Source organism: Psittacula echo, assembly GCF_963264785.1.
Source record: "Psittacula echo genome assembly, chromosome: 11".
In the NCBI taxonomy this organism is placed as follows: Eukaryota; Metazoa; Chordata; class Aves; order Psittaciformes; family Psittacidae; genus Psittacula; species Psittacula echo.
The window spans coordinates 741,793-764,882 of NC_137746.1; the positions used below are offsets into that span (position 1 = coordinate 741,793).

The window sequence follows — 23,090 nt, forward strand, 5'->3', positions numbered from 1 at the left end:
GGAGCCGGGAAAGGGCCCGTGCCGAAGGTCAGCGGTGAACCAGCAGGCTGCGCTGAGCGAGGGCACGAGCCGTGCTGCGACATCTTTGCGGATGCTCTTAAAGGAGCAGCACGCCTCTGCGCGCGGGAGGACGGCGTGAATGCGCCCCCCAGCGGTCCGGTGGGAGCTCAGCGGCGCAGGGCTGCGGCCACCGTGTTTGTCTCAGACCCGGGGATCCGGCAGGGCCGGGTCCATGCGGCCGCCGGGCGGACCGACCGGTCAGCTGCGGCCCGGGGGGCTCCGCTCAGCCGGCGGATAGAAAACGCTCAAGCCCACAACGACACACTCCCCCGCTCCCCCCCGCCGCCGCCTTGGTACGACCCGCCCTCCGCCCCGCCGCCTTGGTACGGCCCGCCCCGCCCCATGTCCCGTCAGGCGCGGCGCTCGGCAGCATGGCGGTGAGTGTGGGTTCGGTGGTTCGCGGCGGGGCTTGGCTGGGGTCCGGTCTCCTTGCGCTCCTGCCGGTGCAGCCGTCCTTTGTCACACGCCGTGTGCGGTGCGCGGAGCGGCCCGAGGGACCGCGGCTGCCCGGCAGCCCCTTGCTGTCTCCGGTGTGAGGCGGTATTTGGGATTTGCGGACACTTGGAGAGCCCTGGCTGCTCCCCGCAGCGCGTTTCTGGGGCTTTGCGAGACACGGTAGTTACTGTAGTGGTGGAGTCACGCTGCGGTGTGTGACTCAGTGCTGTAGGAACCAGGGTCTAATGATTAAGCCCCTTGGCACAGGGTAGAACCTCTCATTAAACTATCGTGGTAGCTTTGCTTGTAAAGGTGTTTGAGGTTTGCTGTAGTGCTTTTGTTGTTAACCAGGTCTGTGTTTGCTGACACGAGCAAGGGGGGCACAGCTGCTGCCCCAACTGTCTCAGTCTTGAGGAAGAAAATCCAAACTCTCAAACTCTGTGCATCCAGGTTTGTGAGTGGTACCTGCGGTGCGTTGTGTGATAAATGAGTGAGGAGAAGGAGTATTTAACGCTTACTGGTGAGGTTTAAACACAGCATAATTCACTAGAAGAACCCTGAACTACAGTTAGAGTGGACTTGTGCACCAGACTCTTCTGACATAGACGTTAGTGGGAGTTGTGAAAAGTCTGGACTGAAACCAGAGTTCTGTGGGTTTTGTTGGGTTTCTTTTTTTGCTTTGCAATTCTATCAGTTCCTGTCTCCTCAGTTCAAACAGCAATAATTAAGCTTGTTAATTATGGATAATGGGGCCCGTTTGTCAGAGTGTTCCTTATGTTGGCTACTGTGGAGCTCTGCCTGGGAGAAGGGTTGTTAACCCTTTCCTTACAGATCTTGGATCCTGTTTCAGAAGGCTGACTCTCACTAGTGATGCTCTGCTGTGAGCTTGTGCTGCAGGTTAGGGAGCCCAGAGGAAGGCTTGCCTGCAGCAAAAGGGGTTCAGGAGGGGTCTGTAATGCATTGCAAGTCTGTGTGTGTTAACCATTCAGCTGAGCTTCTCCTCTGTGTTTCACAGGAACGTAAAGGGACGGCGAAAGTTGATTTCCTGAAGAAAATTGAAAAAGAGATCCAGCAGAAGTGGGATGAAGAGCGAGTCTTTGAGATTGATGCCTCAAACAGGCAGAACCAGAAGTGGTACCATTACTTCTGATTTCACAGGGTTTTATCTTTAACTGCATGAAGTGTCCCTTTAGGGGAACTTATTTCCTTCAAAATCCATCAGAGAAAAAGTGGCCCCTTGGTCTGTGCTGAGGGTTGACTGGGTTTTTTCATTTCTTTTTTGCATTTGCCACTTCTAATTAATGTGAAGTGTTGTGAAATGAGTAAGTACTTGCAGTGTGCCCCTAAACAATCTGAGCTGGGGTGGTAGGAGATTAAATAAATGACTAAATCTTTGCAGTAATTAATTTACAGAAGCAGGATTAGAATTGGTTCCCTTTGGGAAGATGCTGTGTCTGTTGCAGTTTCTTTGTGATGTCAGTCCTATGTGGGTTTTTCTTGTGCGTGCTTATTTTCTGTAAGATGACAAAGCCTGTGGGATATCAGTTCTGTAAAATCAAAGGCTCGTGTTGCTGGCAGGAAGACATTTTAATCTCAGTATGGGCTGACAATAGCAGAACATAGCAGTTAACTGTTTGACCCACACATCATCTGATGGTCATTTTGAAAGCTAATTACATTTTAATGCTCTGGATTTCTTCTCAGCAAAGGGAAGTACTTTGTTACCTTTCCTTATCCCTACATGAATGGCCGCCTTCACCTGGGACACGCCTTTTCTCTATCTAAATGTGAGGTAAAGATTTTCGTTTGCTAATCCCTTTGAATGCTACTCTAGAACAAATGATGATTTTTGTAGTTAAGCTTTGAGCTGTCAGAAGCCTTGTGAATGACTTTATAGGGTCAGTAATGACTGATTCAGACTTTCATTTTTGCCCATATTTTCAGTGAAAATGCTTGAAGAGAAATGCCACTCATTACTTCTTTCATTCTGGGAGACCAAACACAGGTGTTTCCTCTTGTCATTCTCTCAGATGAGCAGAAACTTCACAAGAAATCTCCTTGTCTCTTTTGTTTGTGAACACTGCGCTGTTACCTGTGTGTGAACAGGTTTTAGGTCCTCTGGATAGGGTTCCACAAAATCCATCTCTTCTTTGCACCCATTCTTTCTCAGTCAAAACCAGCCCCCTGCACATCAGGAAGGCTTCAACTTGCACATCCAGGCAGTGGCAGAGCTGGTGCAAAACTGGGTTGCACCTTCTTTTCCATTGATTAGCTTCCTAGATGCTGTTGATGTCATTCACCTGTCTTTCAGTAGTTTCATGTTAAAGCAGGAGTTGCACTTACTATTTGAGCAGGGTGCTAACGAAGCCTTGTGCTGTTCCTGTGTAATCTGTTTCATTTTTCCATTTTAAATAGTTTGCAGTTGGGTACCAGAGGCTAAAGGGAAAGAGCTGCCTGTTTCCATTTGGCCTGCACTGCACTGGGATGCCTATAAAGGTAAGATACTTGGAGTTAGAGGGATTTTTCTAATACTTTCCCACAGTGAAGACTACTTAGAGCATAGCATACTGTCTGACCTGAACATCATATTTAATTTATTCAGCGATTCATCAAGACAGTGAAATTTTGAACCTCAATTTGTAGTATGATGTGCTGTGCTGGAACTCTAACCGCTTTCTAGAAAGTAAAATGCTTTCAAACTAAGTTTAGCTATTGTACTTTTTTTATTTGGAAGAAAATGCTCCCTGTAAAGCCCTTCCTGCCGTGACAGGAGTCTTGAAGTTGCAGAATCCCCTAGAAGCTAATGCAATGTCCTGAAAAAGTTTGAAGCATTGTAGTGAAATGCAAAATGTTATCAATAAAAGCACTCCCTAGCTGTGACTGAAGCAGTTGTCCCAGGAAAGTGCTGCTTGCCGATGTCTCTGCTTAGGCCTGTGCAGATAAGCTAAAGAGAGAAATGGAATTGTATGGCTGCCCACCTGAATTTCCTGATGAGGAGGAGGAAGAGGATGAAAGTTCTGCTAAAAAAGAAGAAATTGTCATCAAAGACAAAGCAAAAGGCAAAAAGGTAAACTTTAAACAAAGGCTTCCTGGGTTGGTGGCTGTGCTCTTGAACTCCAGGTGTGCATCGGGGGTTCACTTCACACTTGGAGAACCCTGTGGTACATTGTGGGTTTGTACCCAGTCATCACCTGATTGCCCAGGACCTCAGTGAACTGGTTGTTTCCTGCCAGTTTGTCGTGCTGCAGCCTGTCTGCAGATTGACCTGAGCATGTAACAGCTGAAAAGATCATAAGGGTGTTAAAGTATGTACAGTTGATACAAGCTGGGAAAAAATGTAGGTTAGAAACTAACCACCAGTCTTCACTGCTAGAAAAGGATGCTCGAATGTTTGTATTAATGTGTATATCTGGGCATAGAAACCCTAACAGTAAGAGAGAAGAATGCTCTGAGCGTGTAAAGCTAATGTGAATACAGAATAGGCCCCTTTCCTTCATCACAGTTGTCATTTCAGAGTAAGGCTGCTGCCAAGACTGGCTCTTCCAAATACCAGTGGGGAATCATGAAGTCTTTGGGGCTTTCTGATGAAGAAGTAGTCAGTTTTTCTGAAGCTGAGCATTGGCTGGATTATTTCCCTCCCCTTGCTGTCCAGGACCTGAAAAGCATGGGATTGAAGGTAACTATGAAATCTAAAACTCAGCTATGGGAGCAGCCATGCTTGTGGTGGTGTTATGTTTATGGATGTGTGGCTTCTGCTTTGGGGAGGTTAGCAGTGTGATACCAGCAAGGTTCTGGAAGTGTTTCTGCTGTTTATGGAATTATTAATTTAAACTTTTAGTAGTCTTTGGTGACAAGTGCTTTCTCATACAGCACTTGTACTCTGTGCAGTGATTGCAACTGGAAGCAAGAATTGAATTAAAGAATTGTGACTTTCCCTTCTTGTTTTCATATTAGAAACTGCTCCGTAGTCATTATTGACAGTAGTTTAGGAAGAGTGAAGATGTGATATGAAATAAAGATACTTGTCCTAATGACATCACGTTTTTAAATATAAAGACAGGCAGAGATTACAAACCAGGGTAGTGCTGGGATTTAGCTTGAGTGGTTGGTTAAAACTGCCACAAAATCTCTCAAATCATGGTCAGCAGACGGGCCCTGAGCCTTTGGCGTCTCGGCTGTGAAGGAGCATGCACACACAGACTGCGGGGCCAGGGTTTTAAGCACACACCTTATGTGATATGTACTTGTGTTATATTTTTTTGGAGAGAAACTTCTTTTATTCTTAAAACGACAGTTTTGCTATTGTGAGGTTCCTTCAAGTTCTTTATTATATTTACTTATGGGGACTCTTGCACATTTCAGGTGGATTGGAGGCGTTCTTTCATCACCACAGATGTTAACCCATATTATGATGCCTTTGTACGATGGCAGTTTCTTACACTGAAGGAAAGAAATAAGATTAAGTTTGGGAAACGGTAAGCATGGAAACTACCACTCAGCTGGAAGTTTGTTGTGAATGTGGAGTAGCTCAGCTTCTCCAAAAGCAGAACTCCCCAAGACGTCTCTGGAACATGCTCCCAGCTCCCATTAAACCAGAATCCTTTCATTTCACATGCTTTCCTGGACAGAGTGGAGTATGTTTATTGTGCTGGTGAAGTGTGTGAGGTTGGGTTCCTGGTGTAGTTTTCCCATGGGTACCAGCTCAAGGCAAAATAGGGCCAATACCGAAACCTCTTGTCAAAACTGAATGTTGGCATTGGTGCAGATCTGTGCAAGTCTGAAAATACCATTAAATGGTCTCTTTTTCTTAAAGATTTGGGTTCCCCCTCTTGGCCTACACATTATTTTATTTGCTACTAAATGAAAATATCCCTTTTTCCAGATACACAATTTATTCTCCAAAAGATGGACAGCCTTGCATGGATCATGACAGGCAAACAGGAGAGGTAATGTTTTTAATTGATATTCTTATGCATTGCTTATGATCTTAAATACCGAGTGGAAAAATTAATTGTATCTTGGAGCAAACTGTATTTTGTACATACAGAGTTATTGATTGTCAGTACATGTGAAAATGGAGTGAACTCCTCTGTCAAGGACATTTATCTTGACCTGTGGATGGTGTTTTCCATTGAAGCCATTTTCTGTGATTATTTGACAATTGGTGCCAGAAACATCACTACGTTGTATCATTGTCTGTTGAAACAAAACAAACTGGCTGTTATTAATTTGTGTTGCTGAGATAGTGGCTCTGGAGAGTAAATTTTTGGACTTTGGAATAAAGTACCTCCTCTGTCTCCAGTCTGCACTTTTGAAACAACCATTTGTATCGATGGAAATCTGATTTACTGTGATGAAAACATCAGTACCTTAAACAACGGTTGGATTCAGTTACTGCAGAATACAGTTTATTTTCTTTACTGCTTGAGTCAATGTCATATATTGATTGCTGCATTGTTTATGTGAACTGTAGGGCGTCGGGCCTCAAGAATACACACTAATAAAAATGAAGGTATTAGATCCTTATCCCACAAAACTAAGGTAGGTCTGGAATTTGTAATGACAAATAGTACTATCTTATGGCCAGAAGTGACTGTTCCATTGAACGGTCTGTTTGTCTAATGCAGACTTCAGTTTCACCCTGTTTGTGTCACTTTAAAAACCTGGTGAATGAAGCAGTTTTGAGCTCTTTATTCATTAGTCTGTGTGGAACTCAAAGAAAATGAAAAACCCACAAAGAACTTACTGACCCACTTTCATCCCTTAGTAAATGTTATTAAAAGTTCATACTAGCTTAAAAGCATGTTGTGTATTACCCTGAATGGTTTTGTTTTGGTGACTTATAAAATGCTTTTTCCCTCCCCAGTGGCCTAAGAGGAAAAAATATCTTTTTGGTGGCTGCTACGCTCAGACCAGAGACCATGTTTGGACAGACCAACTGCTGGGTTCGCCCAGATATGAAGTACATCGGCTTTGAAACTGTAACTGGGGATATTTTTATCTGTACCCAAAGAGCTGCCAGGAACATGTCCTACCAGGGCTTCACAAAGGATAATGGAGTTGTACCTGTGGTCAAGGAGCTGATGGGAGAAGTAAGCATCTTGCAGCTTGCTGTGCAGGCTTATCTGTTCTTGTGAAGCTTATACCTGCAAAGGTGATGGTAGAATCCTACTTACAAAGAAAATACAGGATCCATTACAAAACTTTTGGGGTGTTTAGTGACTAAAAAAGCGAGCAGCAGACAGCTTCCCTGGCAGCTATGCTCAGCTGCTGGGAGATTAACCTGATGCACTTCCCTGTGGAATAATGCGTTACTGTTGCCTTGGCAGTCTCTCAGCAATCTGCCTCCTTGTCTAACTTAATATACACATATTTATTTGTTCATACTATATAAGGAATGCCAGCAGATTTGAAGATACCAGCCAGAAGAGCTTCCTCAGGCTGAAAAAGTGCTCTTAATTGTAATGATGTTCCTTTGTCCTGTACAGGAGATTCTTGGTGCTTCACTTTCGGCCCCTCTCACCACCTACAAAGTCATATATGCTCTGCCCATGCTCACAATCAAGGAAGATAAAGGTAACTGTACAGCAGCATCGTGCCAAAGCCTGTTTGCACTCTATGCATTCAGTGTGTGTTGATTAATCTTTTTATCTGTGGTATCTGTTTCTTTGTTAAGGCACTGGAGTGGTCACAAGTGTTCCCTCTGATTCTCCGGATGACATTGCAGCCCTGAGAGATTTGAAGAAGAAGCAGGTCAATCTGTTAACTGAGTTGCTTCTGTTTCCTTGCCATAGTGTGGAGGGTCAAAGTTAGATATTCAGTGGGTAAAACGGAACTCCCTTTAGTTGGAGTTTTGCTATCTCTAGCTTGAAGTCAAAGTAGTTAAAAATAAATGAAGTTAAAATGAGCAGAGCTGGGATAGATGTTTGCTTTCACACTTCAAATAGAGTTTTGAATAAGAATCAAGTAACTTCTGCTGCATGTTAAAGTAGAGAAGAGTATCAGAGAAATAAAAACAAATGCCTGTTGTGGAAATGACTTCCAGAGGTGAGTTTTGTCTGCTTTGTATAAAATATGAAAAGAAAAGACCTTATGAATGGATAAAAGCCTTTAAATCTTGAACATTTTTCTTCTATCCATATTGGTTAAGTTTTTAAAATTTATTTATTTTTTTTTATTTTCTTTTACCTTCCAAAGGCTCTGAGGGTGAAGTACAGCATCAGAGATGAAATGGTGCTGCCATTTGAACCGGTGAGTCCACCCGGTGTGTCCAGCTGCAGTGCATGTGTCTGGGCACTCACTGGTGAGAAACAGACCAGGAGCTGTGCCTGTCTTTTCCAGAATTTCTGCTTAAAGTTCTCCTCAGCTGAAACAATGAAGAGTTTAAAGTCCTCATGTTTTGCTGTTGTTGTAATGTTTGCTTCACTGGGGGCTGCAACCAAGATTTGTTGTCCATTGCTATCCTTCAGACATAAAGAAAAGTGTTAATTTTTGTAGGAATTACTATTTTGGAGATTGGTTTGCATCATTATACTGATAACCTGTTGGGTGATTAAAACTTACAGCCATACTGGCCAGATTGTTACAGTATCTGTTCTGTACAAAGAGCTAAAATCCTTTACTGTTACAGCAGGGTTGTGCTGAATTGGTGTAGATTTTACGGCATTGAGATAGTCTGAACTGAATATGTGATACTGGTGTGTTAATTCTCAGGTGCCCATCATTGAGATTCCGGGCTATGGCAACCTTTGTGGTCCGTTAATCTGTGATGAGCTCAAAATCCAGAGCCAGAATGACAGAGAGAAGCTTGCTGAGGCCAAGGAGAGAGTGTACCTGAAAGGATTTTATGAGGGAGTAAGTAATAAAAGATTTTGAGTATTTTCCTGCTGAGTTTGATTGGGATGAAACAAAGTGGGTAAAGATAATAGTACTTAAAAAAAGACTGCAAGAAAGAGGGAGATATTTTCAGTTTTCCCCAGACCACTTTTCATTCAGAGTCTTCAGCCATGTGCTGCAGTTGGAGTTTTGTAGAACTGGAAAGAGGATGGAGAAGTCTATGACTGCAGACTGAGGTCTGTGATCTGATTTCCTTGCAAGTGCCCATCTTCTTGGTCTTGCTACAAGTACTGATTGGAAAACTGGTGGAAAGGGCAGTGTGTCGAGGTGATTTGTTTGGTTGTTTCCTCCCCTGCTGTCTTCCCTTGTGTGCTGGCTCACTGTGATGTATTTGTTCCTCAGCTGTTTTATTGTAAGCTGGCAACAGCTTTATTTCTGACTGTGTATGATTGCCTGTGTGCATGCTGATATGGAGACAGACCCATTTTGGGTAGATGACTGTATTTATGGGAAAAAAAAACCCAAACAACTTTATTACTGTTTTTTGCACGTCAAAAACTGCAGTAGCTGCTACTTCTTAATGCTGATCCAAAGAACTACTGCACCTATTCGCTGTTCATTTTTGAAAACATCAGCTCCTATGACCCATCTTTTGCAGGTAATGTTGGTGGATGGATTCAAAGGACAGAAAGTTCAAGATGTCAAGAAGCTTATTCAGAAGATGATGGTGGATAATGTATGTGACAGAGTGCACACAGCTACTTCCAAATCACCCGTTTTGTCCTTTTCACCTTAGCTGAGTCACTAAAGAAACCTCTGCTCTGGTTCTGCTGTCATTACTGGTGCTTTGGATCACTGCAGAGTTAGGAAATACTGCTAAAAGAAGGATCTTGTGTTCTTGCGCTAAGTGGGATGAATAACTTAGAGACCTCTTATTCACTGCTTCATCCTGTCGCCTTGTCTAGGAGATATTTTGGTAGTCTGATTTAGTCTTTGATATAGTTGGTAAGACGCTGAAAGTGTAGGATCACTTTACCAAAGACAGTGATCTTTGTGCTGCTGTCCTCCTTTTGGTTATGCATGGAGACCTGTACAAAATGATATGAACTGATACTTCAGAGGAGCACATAGTCAGTGTTGCTCTTGTTTTACTGAAGAGAATCCTGAGGCAGAGCGCCTGTGCGGTGGCAGAAGCCATGCAATAAATGCTGCAAAGCAGATTAGAACGGGGAGGATGCTTTTTGGTAAGATGTGAAGACTTTCAAGACTTTGGCAAGCGCTTCACTCTTAGCTTTTACTGCCTTTTCAACTCTTAGGATGAAGCCATGATTTATATGGAACCTGAGAAACAAGTTATGTCGAGGTCTGCTGATGAATGTGTTGTGGCCCTTTGTGATCAGTGGTAAGTGAAGTAGTTACAAAGTTAGTGCCAAATTATATCGTAGCTGTGGATTGCTGTGTTACAACGAACTTTTCTTGACTGTAGGTATTTAGATTACGGTGAAGTGAACTGGAAGAAACAGGCATCAGAGTGCTTGAAACATCTGGAGACGTAAGTTACAAATGCAAATGGAAAGGGGAGTGCTTGTTGGCTGTGGCTGATGGTGGTCTAAGAGGACTGGGAGCAGTGATGGCTTATTTCTGGCAGGTTTTGTGAAGAGACAAGGAGAAACTTTGAAGCTACTTTAGGCTGGCTACAAGAGCATGCATGCTCCAGGACATATGGCTTAGGTAGGCAAACTGCTCTTTTCCTCACTTCATGAGAATGTGATCGTGAAAGTTCTCCTCATAAGGATGGTATTCATTGGTTCATTTGGAAGGCTTAAGTGCTGTCTAGAATCCAACATTGCATGGGTAGGTGTAGAGTAGCTATATCCAGCTTGTATCCTGACCCAGCATCCCAGAGAAGGCACTTTCCTGAAAATCCGTGTGGCCGGGGGTTATTTAATTTTTGCAGTATTACAGGGATTCTGTGCAGCATCTCTCTAGCTTTTTGCCTGGGCCATTGATTTGGAAGGGACCTCAGAAGAAGGAACTAATTCCATTTCTTAGGTATTCTTAAATTCAGACTAGCCTTCCTCTTACGTAGCCTATGACATGAGGAAGCTGTTCTAACTGCATTGTAACACAGCAAATGATCAGGAGCTGAAATCTGTTAGAAGGTTGGTCCTCTTAAATAGAATTTTCAAATGCCTAAGTTTAATTTTTTTAAAAAAGGATTTTTGAAAGCATAAACATGAGCACTTGCATCTCTGTGTATATATGTATGTGTTCCACTGAAAGTCATGGACTGCTTTTGTGTGCTTGTCAGCAGGGCTGGTACTGGTTGTACCTGATACTGGTTTCTGTGTCTCTAGGTACCCAGTTACCTTGGGATGAGCAGTGGCTGATTGAGTCTCTCTCCGACTCAACTATCTACATGGCCTATTACACAGTGGCTCATCTGTTACAAGGAGGTAACCTGAGGGGCCAGGGAGAATCTCCTCTAGGCATCAGGTAAGGAGAGTAAATCTTGAAGTGTTCTTGTTTAAGTGGATGTGTTTATCTCCTGAATTGTTCTCCACAAAGACTTGCCAAGGAGGCTGATGCTTTGTTTTGGTGTTTAAAAAGCATCATTTTCAAACTTAATGTGCTGTTAGCGAACTTACCACAAACCTGTGGAAGGGGAAATAAGGAAAGAGAAAGGAGAGAGGAGGAATGTCCCTGAATGCAGAACTGCGCAGAGCAAATTGCCTTTTTAAGACTTGTTTGACTTAACCTGAAAGTGGTCCTTGCCAGGATTTTTTGAGTGATTGGTCTCAGTGGCTGCTGTAGTGTCTCTGCTTGCTGAGGCTGCTTTGCAACTATAGAAAATTGTATACTCATGAAGTGAGCAAGACTTTATCACTTCCTTTTTGTTACTGTATCAAAAGTTGATAACTCTCTTAGCTTGGAACCATCTTTAATCCACAACTCATACGTGGAAGCCTTCAAAGTAAGAGGGGAAGGCATTTGTACCATATACTTCTTAAGACTGCTCTGTGACCTCTTGGTTGGAGTGATTGTGAACTTTCAGTGGTAGAGATCAGAGAGATGAGGTAGTACAACTCATCTGGAATGGAAAAAAACAACTTCCGGTCTTACCTTGAATCCTATGCTCTAGTTCTGTGTGTTTTCTGGAGCACTGAACATGCTGGAACTGGAACTTACTTCATTCCATGCTATAATGAATCTGAAAAATATTTCTCAAGTAAAGATTCTTGCAGACAGAAATAGTTCTGAAAGGCTGGGCAAAGCTTTCATTTTGGCTCAAACCTCTCTAATTACAGAGAAGCTCCCTACATCCTAGTCACATCTGGAAATGAACTTTGAAGTGAGCATCCTGAGCACAGAATTGCAGATCTGTTGGAATTAAGTATATACAATTAGAGTGTACTCGAGCACAAATAGATAACATCTTCCTTGTGGTGTTAGCAAATGCTTTTTACCAAGACTTCCTCTGTGGGGGACAGTAGAAAGGGATTGCACACTACAGTAATAGAAAGTATAGAACAGTAATTGCCAGAACTAGGTCACTAAAGAGGTACATGTAAGATGTTGTTCTAGACTGGTGATATCAATTCAGCTGATTGTTTAATGCGTACTGGAGGTGCTCTGGATCCAGAATGCTTCTCCTATCTGCATAATACAAGCCAAAGCACCTGCACGTTCTTTGTGTTTGCTCTGCTTATCAAATGGAGGGTGTTGTGAGAACTGATCATAGTTTTAAGCTGTCTTACACAAACTGCTGTGGGGCAGAAGAGGAACTTTTACTGGTATCTCAATATGGGACTAATTCTGTGCAGGGCACATCAAATGAGCAAAGAAGTCTGGGATTACATCTTCTTCAAGGCAGCTCCCTTTCCTAAAACAGAGATTCCCAAAGAGAAGTTGGACAAGCTAAAGGAGGAGTTTGAATTTTGGTATCCTGTGGATCTCAGAGTTTCTGGCAAAGATCTTGTTCCAAATCATCTCTCTTACTACCTCTATAATCACGTGGCCATGTGGTCAGATCAAAGGTGAGTTTGGAGATAATGTGAACCAGGCGTGCAGGAGAGAAAGCTGGAGAGTTTGGAGTTCTGATACCTCTGCTAATGGCTTTTTTGGACCATGCAGCATTCAGAATTAGGTTGAAAATGTGTGTTTTCATATTGCAGCTTTGCTATATATTTCCTTCACCAAATGGTTTCTATCTTGTCTTTGAACAGAGAAAAATGGCCAGTAGCTGTGAGAGCAAATGGACATCTCCTGCTCAATTCTGAAAAGGTAGAGTGGGGTTTCATGTGAGAGATGGCTTTTGTGGCTGTCAAATAGGCACTTAGCCAGGCTGGAAAAATGCTTCTTGCTATTTAAGAGGAGGAAATAGTGAAAATTCCAGTTTTCTCATTGGTGCCCTCCAGTTTTGCATTCATCAGAGGTAAAGACCTGCCTTTCTTCCAGTTCTATGGGATGCTTTTCTTAAGCTAGCTCTTGTATAGCTTCACCAGTTTAGTAAAGATTTCAGTGCACTTCTGTTAAGTTTTAGGGTAATACAGAATGTAGAATGTTTTGGTTTTGGGGTTTCTTGACTATAAATTTTAGCTTCGTTAAGCACTGGAATAGATGCAGTGAGAGGAAAACATTTGTGCTGGTGACTTGCTAATGTGTGAAAGTTCTAAAGTGGAATTAATTTAAAGTACCTGAACCTGGAAATTAGGCCTTGGAGACTGTCTAACATGAAGCAAAAAACCCCAGCAGAGTCCTTGAAAAAAATAATGCAGGATGAACTGGAAATACCGAATTTGAAGTGTAGTATGTAAGTTTAATTTAGGTAGTTTCTGGAATGAACTTTTAATACTGGTTGTCCTGCCTCAGAACCTGACAAAGGCTGGGCTGAAACCCAAATGATGCCACCACTTACCCTGTAGCTGTGGTGTATGTGGACCTGTTCAAGGTTCAGGAGGTAGATGGGCAAAGTTCAGTTTCCTTTTCTGTGTTCAGATTTACCCAATTGCTTTTGCTGGGGTTCATGAGCAAACACCTTCTCAGAGGTTTGCCCAAGCTTCTGTTGTGTCTGTTTTCCTTATCCAACAACAAAATGGATATGTGAGCAAACAGACTCTTCTGTTTCTTGCAGATGTCTAAATCTACAGGCAACTTTCTTACCCTAACTCAAGCTATTGACAAGTTTTCTGCAGATGGTAAGTGTGTTCTGACCTGCATCTGGTTTTCAGTTATGCCAAAATGACCAAATTGAGTGTTCTGCTCTCAGAGGAGCAGTGGGTTTATTGGAGGATTGAATTGCAATAAATCCACTGTTTACCACCTGTGTTTTTTGACAAGCTGAACTCTACTGGGATTTTTGACAAGCTGAACTCCTCTATTCAGGCACGCAGCCTATTCACTCGAGCTGCTCCTGCTGTTGAGACCCCTTAAAAGGTGCCTGCTTCATGCTTCCACATTCACCTGAGAGATCAAAACACGTACAGATACTGATGGTGCACAGTGAGTGTCTACATGAGTGCCCATGTTCCATGGTCCTTCTTGCACACTCTTGGTTTTTGGGCAGTACTGGGCTCCTGGTCCTTGGTGTGTGCCTGGTTTCCTCCCTCAGGAGGGCAGTGTACCTCTATTGGGTAAAGTCCATCCTTTCAGACAGCTCTCTCTAGCTGGCCAGGCAGATTGAAAATGCACTCTGCGTTTTATTAACTCATAATGAAAAGGCAGCTGGAATTAATTTTGAGTCTCTCCTGCATCTGTAGCTACCAGCTAATTGCATGCTGGCCACATTAGCTGATGCAGTTTCTTTCAGGCATGCGTTTAGCCTTGGCTGATGCTGGTGACACTGTTGAAGATGCCAACTTTGTGGAAGCCATGGCAGATGCTGGTATTCTTCGTCTCTACACATGGGTAGAGTGGGTAAAGGAGATGATTGCAAACAGAGACAGCCTGAGAAGCGGTCCTGCCAACACCTTCAATGACAGAGTCTTTGCCAGGTACTGTACAAAAGCTAATAATATAATACACTTTGCTCCTTTGTTTTTTGTGCAATGCACATCTTTATTTATTCTACAAATTAATGAATTACATAGAACAAAACACTTCACAGAATAGGGTGTGGGATTGCCCTGCATGGGTGATAGTGGTGTTTTACACAGTCTGCCATTACGTGGGGTAGACTCTGTAACATTGGTGTTCTCACTTTCCTTCCCTCCCAAGTGAAATGAATGCTGGCATAATGAAGACAGACCAAAATTACGAGAAGATGATATTTAAGGAAGCTCTGAAAACCGGCTTCTTTGAATTCCAGGTAGGAGGTCTCTTGTTGGGTGTAAGAAACTAACACTTGATATTTGTTACTTTGTGAATTTCTTTTGATCCTGATGTCTCTGATCCTTAATTATACAGCGGAATTGGAATTGTGCCAAGAAACAAGAGTACTTGAATTAATCTGAAATTATAAAGGTCTGCTTGTGTCATTTTACGAAGGACCGGGAGTAGACAACTGTGTATCTGCAAATAGTCCTGATGAACGAATATGAGCAAAAAGCTGCTTAAAACAAAGACACTATTAAAAAGAGTGTTTCCTTTCTTTAGCTCCTTTTAATAAGGAACTCTTAATGAGAAATCCAGACAATGCATCAACAAAGTTGTTTGGAAGCAGAATGCTTTTTGATATACTCCACAAGCCATGTCTCCAGAGTGTCTGCTGAACCACGCACTGCTCTTAATGAGTTATGGAGACTCCTTTGTGCGGCTCCTTTATGATATCCTTGAATATGATTAAGTAGGTTGAATTATATGTATAATGATAGATTGTATTCATTGTCTTTTTCTTAATACTTATTAGTATCTCTATGCAAGCTATTTGGATGACAGTACCTGATACACAGTTGTGGATATTTTTGTCTCTTATGTCTGTGCCAATAAACACTTTAAGTACCATATTGCAGCAGAAATCCAGTGGCCGCCTGACAGATTCTCACTCAGATGCTTCAGGAAAATGCAGTTCTTGTAATAATCCATGATTGAGTTCTAAGCTGTTTACATTCAAAAGGCATATTAGAGCAAGGAGTTGTGTGTTTTCTTCTTGGTGTTTCTCCATGGCAGGTGGGGTGTGCTAATGTTGGTTGCATTGGCTGTGTTTCAGGCAGCAAAGGATAAATACCGTGAGCTGGCAATAGAAGGGATGCACAGAGAGTTGGTGTTTCAGTTTATTGAGGTTCAGACGCTGCTGTTGGCTCCTATTTGTCCCCACTTGTGTGAGCACATCTGGTCGCTGCTGGGAAAGGTACCCACTGACATTTGAGTTTTGTCACTTGATTCAGATCTCAGCTTTTCCTGATTTTTAGTGAGGCTCCTATCAGGCTTATGGATGCCTTTTGCATGCAAGTAGAAGAAATGTGCCTTAGGATATAAAGAGCCATAATAGCTCATTGCCCATAGGACAGTGAACATATGGGGTTAGCCTGTTACTGGGATGACATATGCAACTCTAATACAAGTCACTTTGGTTGTCTACTCACAAAGAAGTGATCTAAAATTAACCCAGATAATTCTTTCTTCAAAGCCTGATTCCATCATGAGAACCTTGTGGCCGACAGCAGGCCCTGTTGACGAGGTATTGATTCGCTCGTCCCAGTACCTGATGGAAGCAGCTCATGACCTGCGACTTCGCCTCAAGAACTACATGGCACCTGTGAAAGGAAAGGTGAAGTGTATTAGGTCATCTTTTTAAGTGTGCTGCCTGATAATTCTGTATTGCTTCAGGGGTCCTTCCTAATTTTATTTTTGCTTGTTTCCATAGAAAAGTGCTAAAGAACCTTCCCAGAAGCCTTCTCACTGCACCATCTACGTGGCAAAGAACTACCCGCCCTGGCAGCACACCACCTTGTCAGTTCTGCGCAAGCACTACCAGGTCATCGTCCTTCCATGTTTCTTTGGGCTGCTTACCTGCTGCTTTGGGGGCTCTTTATCTGTAGAAAGTTTCTAAGCTGTAATTTGTTACTTATCCTTTATAATGGGTGTTCATTGATGTCTAGATCAGTGGAGGTCAGCTGCCAGATAATAAAGTAATTGCCAGTGAGTTGAACACCTTGCCAGAGCTGAAGAAGTACATGAAGAAAGTTATGCCTTTTGTTGCCATGATTAAGGTAAGTGCCAGAGGGACAGTTCTTTCCTTTTGTGAAGGAAACTTGTTGGACAAAGACAATGATAATCTGTAACTTGATGCATGAGTATTGTTGTTTCCTTTATTTCATTCCTGGATCTCCTACTAACTTCAGTTGCTTTCCTCCCCTTGCTTGTTTGGCATCTTCATGGTTTGTTTATAAACTGCTTTGACATCTCTGGAAAAAAGATACAGTAAAAATATCTCTACATGAATTAGCCCAGGTGAATGAATGGTCTGGCTGGGGCTCGGTAGTTTCTGTATTTTGCGGGTTATAATCTGTACTTCAAATACATGTGAATTCCTCTGTGTTTGAAATGCATCAGATTTCACTCTTGAGTTTTTTATGCTGAAATGAGAGTAAGGTGTTGCTCTGGGGACATAAAAATGCTTAACACTTGAAAGCTAAGAACAAGGTTAGAGATAAGTGATTGCACCATGCTTAAGGGAGGATAAAAGGGTCTGTTCTGATCCCTGAGTGGGATTATGAATTTTGTGTATTATTTGTGTGCCATGCAAAGACTAAGCAAAAAACTTAAAAAATACAAAGGGGAGGGGATGGCCAGAATAGGATTTAAAATCTTTTAGACTTCTCGTGATCTGGAGAAATTGAGAGGGATTGGTAACAGGAAAAATCCTAATGAGTGTGAAATACTTCTTTACCTTAAGTTTTAGCTTAATTTTTAAAATTCCTGTAATAATGTGTTCTGTTGGTCTTATATTTTATAAATGGAGGTGCTCTTTTGCCCTCTCTTTAGGGTTATTCTAATGACTCCTTCTCGTGGTAGCTCAGAAGCCTTCAGAGGAACAGAGAGCACAAAACAGCAGCAAAGCTTCCTGTAGAAGTGTATAAAGAGATGTAGTGATGTATTAGATCAGCTGGTACGGTTGGAGAAGGTCAGAGAAACTTTCAGTCCTACAAATGTATTAGATCTGAAATGTCCTGGGCTTGATGTCCTTATTCTGGCAGAAATCAGTGATCCTGGTGCAGCTGGGAATGGGCTGGCATGCTGAGCCCTACCCCAGCATCAATCCTCTCACTTCTGAAGAGCAGAGAGCAATTTCACATAAAGAGATAGAAACATCTGAGCTCAGACTCCCTACATCAGTGTGTTTTTCTCTGAAAACCAATTATTCAGCAATTCCAGTGCACAAGGAACATTACTTCTTGTGCTTCCTATTTGTCAAAGGAGGGCTTAAATGGATGAGAAACTTTGTAATTTACAAAGGGGAGCAATTCAGTGTGAATGCAGGGAATCTTTCACATTAAACTGACAAGGAAACCAGGAAACCACAGCCATGCTGAGTCTGACAAAGCAGAGCTTCAAAGGAGACAGCTGGCTCAGCATGTAAAAGCAAGAAAGGGGCAGATTTAATTCCAAAGAGGAAGTTCTGTTTTAGTGTTAAATCACGTGGTTTTTCTATTGCCTTTAATACTTTGTCTCTTGTGAGTGTTGCTATTGGCTTTCTCAACTAATTAAGTTACTTTTATGTTAACATATAAAGCAGTTGTTATTTCCCTGCAGAGAACTTGTTTTACGACTGCCGTGAACATGTCCAGTTGTTGTAAGCTTGGCCTTTATTTCAAACTAGGTCATAAGACGCATTTCCTGCTGTGAAATACCACTGAAATGCTGACTGACTTTGTGAATTCTCAATCTGCACATTAAGTAGGGATCATAAGTAACTGAATGTCAAACACCTTTTCAATTCTATATTAAAAATGTGTTCTAATTGCTCTTACTCCTCCCATCAGTGTCACTAACTCGCTATAGAAGAAGCCCTGTTAAAAGAAAATTATTGCTCCTACGTTAGCATGTTGTGCCAGCAGAGAGCTGTCATGGTTAAAGTCCCATTCTGTTCATGACTAATGGAGATAGTTTGCTGTTTTGAGGCATCATTTTATTGCAGCATTTAGAGTTTTAATCCTTTGATTTTTTTTCCTTTTTTCCCCTCTGACAGGAAAACCTGGAGAAGAATGGCACCCGTGTTCTTGATCTGGAGCTGGAGTTCGATGAGCGTGCAGTGCTCATGGAGAATATTGTCTATCTGACAAATTCCCTGGAGGTTGGTACATACCTGGCATATTTATTACTTGGATTTTATTGGCATAGGTGAAGGACCAGCCTTTCCTAAGGCTCTAAGCCTGGTTGCATTAACTTCTGGGTGTATGCTGCTCAAGCAGTGGTTTTTATTATCAACTAAATAGGTCTGGTATCTCGTGTTCCCTCCAACTGGATTAAACTGTTTATTCCCCTTTCTCCCTTTTTTCTTTTTTCACAGCTCGATCACATCGAAGTGAAGTTTGCTTCTGAAGCAGAAGATAAAATAAAAGAAGACTGCTGTCCTGGAAAACCATTTTCCGTATTCAGAACTGAGGTAAGAGCAGAAATTCACGTATTGGAAGCCTGAGAACTTCATTTAAAAAAAGCCAGACAAAAGCAAACATGCCATGTAAAAGTTTGGATTAGACATGGACACTGGATTCATTTTGCCTTTCACCCAGCACCCCTTCAAAACAAGAAACATTTCCTGAAGCAATTACATTTTGGGGTTTTTTTCCTTCCTCTGTATAGAGCCCTTAAATGTGTGTGACTGTACCTTAGACTGAGGTTCTTGCAGTCAGCACCACTTAGTTATCTGATCTGAAGACTCTTAGTTTATCCATTTATAGTGGCTAAGAGATTCCCTTCAGTTGCATAAAACCTTTCAAAAGGATTCCTACAGCTCTATTGTGGATCCTAGGCAAGTCATATGTAAGATCAGTGACCCTTCACAACAGTAGCATTCCCTAAATATGTCCTCAAGACTTGTGCTTACTCTGTTGTGTGTTTTAAAGAGTTGGGGCAGTGCTCACATTATGCCACTGGCTAGTGTGCTTCTCAGTGAAGTTTTTCCACCCAGAATGCTTGCCGACAGCAGATGTTTGGTTGGTTTGGTTTTGGTTTCCTTTGAGGCTTGGATCACATGCACAGATCTCCTTTAGAGTTTGTATTAACTTCCTCACAGCCCAGCGTGTCTGTGTTCCTGGTGAACCCTCAGCCATCAAATGGCCACTTCTCTACAAAAATTGAAATCAGGCAAGGGGACAGCAGGGAGACAGTGATCAGGCGTCTGATGAAGATGGACAGAGGGATCAAAGGTAAGATGCTAGCGCAGCTCTATGGCTGTCACACACTGGTCAGAGCAACAGAAAGCTGCTGGAGTTTGTGCTGCTGTAATAGCTGCTTAGAAAGGAGGCAGGAGTTTTGTGTTTGAAAAAGCAAAAAGATGATGTACAAATAAACAGGCTTTGCTGTGGTCTTCCTCATTAGCCTTTGGTTCTGCCACTAATACACTCCAGCTTCAGCCAGAGGTGAGCGTGGATGATCTTTCTCCTTGCACTTTGATTTTCTGAGAGTGAGTCCCATAGCTGGGTATAGGTGGCTTCTGCCACTTGGATTGTGGAGCTGAAAAGAACATTTATCAGATTTCTTTTTCTGTTTATCCTCAGGTAACAGTTGTTACCTGGGCTGCTCATTTTTGTCCCACTTCGTAGTGGAAATAGTTTTCCACTGTTTAGTTAAAATGGGGATAAGTGAAGAATTGCTTGTAATAGCCCCATCAATCACCATTGTTTATGCCAAACTTGAACTAGCAACCTGTGTGGGAAATGCTTTAATACTCCTTTTAAATCCTCTGAGCTAGTTCTTCCCTCTCAACTCTTGTGTTCTTTATGCACTAATACTTCATTTCAGCTGTTAAACATTGAACTCTGCAGTTGTAAGAGCGCACTCAGTCCGTGGGCAGTAGTGAATTCCAGTGGGGAAGCATTAAGACAAAAGCATTTCATCACCTGTGAACCTGACTTTGCATTAAATAAAGGTGTCCAGGCAGAGCTTGAGGTGCTGCTTTTGCCAGGGCATGTTTACCTAGAGCCTTCGAGCACTCTGAGGTGTGGGTGTGCTTGTCTTAGAAACTTGCATTCCATCATAGGGAAAAATCTACTCTATAGAGGTCACATTTCTGGCAAAAATCCGTGTTGCTGCCAGTAATTCCATTACCTCCTGTTGCTCCTTTGCTTTCTAGTTTTCTGTCTAATAAAGCCCTGTGTAAGTATCTGGGGTGATGTGCACTGACAAGACAGAAGAGGAAGGATCCTGTGGTCATCTTTGTCACTGTCTTGTCTGACACTTTCCTGTGTTTTGCCTTGTTGCAGTTAGGACAGAAGCTGCCTTTTGGCAGTGCTGCTGTGGTCAGATAAATGTTTGTGGTGCCTTGACAGCCTAAAGGTTGGTCAGTCCTTGCAGGCAGCAGTATTTCAGGGTGTGTGCTCTTCCTTGATTGTGTTTGGGAGTAAGCTGTGTTTCTTCTAGCCTACTTGTTGGTAATTTTACTATTCCTCACTTACCCATCTGCTTGGCAAGATGCTTCAGGAAAACACAGGCTAGCATGAGAACATTTCTTGTTGGATGTTCTTGAAACAAGCAGCAAGTTCCTGGCCAGTGTAATTGAGTGAAAGTGGCTTTCTTAAAGGAACAGCAGCTGTGGTTATGTTGAAGAACACAGGAGTTAAGAATCAAACACATCTGAAGCACTGAGATGGGTATAAAAGGAAAACTGGACCTCATCCAAGATCTGGTGACAGCAGAGTAATCTTTTCTTTCTGAATCTTTAAACAGCTTATGTTTATATTAATGTTTATCTGTAGAACAGAGACAGCTACCTACCAGTGATGGTGCACACAGAGGAGCAGGGGAGGGGCACTGTGTACACGGTAGAGGGAGGTGTGTGTATCTATCTACGGATGGTGTGCTAGGTGGGTACTTTGAGATGGTGGAAAACAAGTGAGGTTAAGCAGTGACTTTCTCACTCTGTCTTTTCCAGAAGGTGTCACTGTTCTGTTGGTGACCAGAGCAAAAGGGTGTTTTTGGCTTGGCTGCACAATCACAGGCTTTCTGAGCTTTGTTCTAGGTCTGCTTAGTTCGTGTGTGAATAGGGAATTGTACTTAAAACAACACTTACCTTCCTCTTTCTCCCAGTCTCTAAAATTCATTGCTCAGAAAATGACACCATAATTGTTCAGTTACTCATGGTTGTCCAAGCAGCAGATAAAGCAAGTCTAGTGCTTAGAGTGTGGTACTGGGAGTTGATATTTCTGTGTGGTTTATCCCTATTTCTGCTGGTAACATGCAGTGTAACCACTGAGTGGCATCTTTGTAGTGGGTGTAAGTCTAAGCATGAATGTTATTCCCAAGAGAGTGTATTCTTTGGAGCAGATGTAGAAGTACTGGGTATTGCTTTGATCAGTTCAGTTGATACTGCAGCCTGTGTGCAGATCCTAGAGCCTAACCAGCCTATCTCTTCACTGCAGATCTCTCTAAAGTGAAGCTGATGAGGTTTGATGATCCTGTGCTTGGCCCCCGGCGCGTTCCAGTCCTTGGCAAGGAGGAAGCAGAGAAAACACCTATTCTGGAGCAGGCAATCTTCCACATCGACCTGGGCGAGCACTGCGTTCGCCTCTCCGAGAATGGCCTCATGAAGGACATTGGGGACACCATCGTTTACCTCGTCCACTGAACTGGCATGTCCTGGGGTGACTCTGAGCATCTGTAATGAGCAGAGATGGGAATTTGTTCTATAGAAAACAAAGCCTCCCTCTGCATGCAGGCTCACCCCATCTCTTTTAAACATGGATAAAATAAAACTCTTTTCCTCTGGCTTTTCTTGAAAGGAGCAGTTATCCTCAATGTTAATGTGGCCAATCTTCCTTTTCAGCTGTGGCCGGTGGTTTCAGGAGCAAACTAGAGTACCACATGCGGAATTCCTCTCCCTCCAAATAGGCAACTTTCCTGGGTGGAAAAGTTGGTTGTAAATCTCATATAATAGAAGGGAACAAGTTGCTTGCACGCATGTTTATTTTACTTTGTAATGACCCAGGTGACTGAGCAGCATCAGGGCACTTTGACACAGACCAGCGGTTCAGAAGCAATTTGATACTGAAGAACTCTTAAGCAAGAGTTAAATAGGAAAGCTTCCCTGCTTCCCAGCTCTTAAAACAGGAGTGCCTGTAGCACACGCTGTTACAGATTGACTTTTCCTTTCTTATTCTTTCATAAAACTGTGCATGAATCGATTTTAAGTAGAAAAGTGAAGCTTTTTTGTCATAGATTTTGCATTGTGATGGGTTTTAGTAATCTTGGGATTATCACAGGCTGCTTTCCATTTTTTTTGGATTATGAATCATCAGACCCAGCTCCAGGGCTTGTGTCTGCAGAGTCAGGAAGGTGCCTGGTGCCAAACAGCATCCTTTGTTCTGTACCATTGCTCTTCAGCAGCTTCACAGCTCTCAGTGCTCCATGTGGCTCAACAGTTCAACTTCCTCCAATAATATGTGGTGGTGTGGTGTGGGAGGAAGGAATGTGCCAGAGCCCAAGACTGGCATACCCAGAGCTGTGGAGTGTGCCCTTCCCTGTCTTCCCTTTGGTAGGCCTTTGAAAATGCAGGTTTTGTCTGTGGTTATACAGACACAACTGAAGCTTCCCTTTGCTGCTGCTTCTCTCCAGTCCCACTAAGCAAATACTTGATGGCTCTTGACACAAGTTTGCTTGTC

At 42.7% G+C, this 23,090-nt stretch overlaps 1 protein-coding gene across 3 annotated transcripts; it reads left to right on the plus strand.

Moving 5' to 3' along the window:
- Window positions 1–119: 119 nt before the first annotated feature.
- Window positions 120–22,193, plus strand: LARS1 (leucyl-tRNA synthetase 1). 3 transcript variants are annotated; one of them, XM_080626948.1, is made up of 32 exons: window positions 120–437; window positions 1,511–1,629; window positions 2,200–2,287; window positions 2,911–2,991; window positions 3,425–3,562; window positions 4,010–4,171; window positions 4,858–4,970; window positions 5,378–5,441; window positions 5,969–6,036; window positions 6,362–6,587; window positions 6,984–7,071; window positions 7,172–7,248; window positions 7,693–7,746; window positions 8,209–8,349; window positions 8,990–9,067; window positions 9,648–9,733; window positions 9,818–9,883; window positions 9,980–10,062; window positions 10,689–10,827; window positions 12,156–12,368; window positions 12,558–12,615; window positions 13,466–13,529; window positions 14,141–14,324; window positions 14,548–14,638; window positions 15,479–15,619; window positions 15,899–16,039; window positions 16,136–16,246; window positions 16,371–16,481; window positions 18,461–18,565; window positions 18,782–18,877; window positions 19,508–19,640; window positions 21,852–22,193. In XM_080626948.1, the coding sequence occupies exons 1-32, from the start codon at window positions 432–434 to the stop codon at window positions 22,055–22,057; spliced, it is 3,531 nt and encodes a 1,176-aa protein (XP_080483074.1). In that variant the 5' UTR covers window positions 120–431; the 3' UTR covers window positions 22,058–22,193. The 3 variants fall into 3 exon arrangements, with proteins under 3 accessions (XP_080483074.1, XP_080483075.1, XP_080483076.1); XM_080626949.1 differs by having other exon boundaries at window positions 1,511–1,626; XM_080626950.1 differs by lacking the exon at window positions 120–437 and having other exon boundaries at window positions 1,511–1,817.
- Window positions 22,194–23,090: the final 897 nt, after the last annotated feature.

What these genes read in the sequence shown, in the direction of transcription:
- LARS1 (XM_080626948.1), top strand. An exon ending in ATGACAGGCAAACAGGAGAG is followed by an intron (nt 5,442 to 5,968) that starts GTAATGTTTTTA and finishes TGTGAACTGTAG; the next exon opens with GGCGTCGGGCCTCAAGAATA. An exon ending in CCGGCTTCTTTGAATTCCAG is followed by an intron (nt 14,639 to 15,478) that starts GTAGGAGGTCTC and finishes GCTGTGTTTCAG; the next exon opens with GCAGCAAAGGATAAATACCG.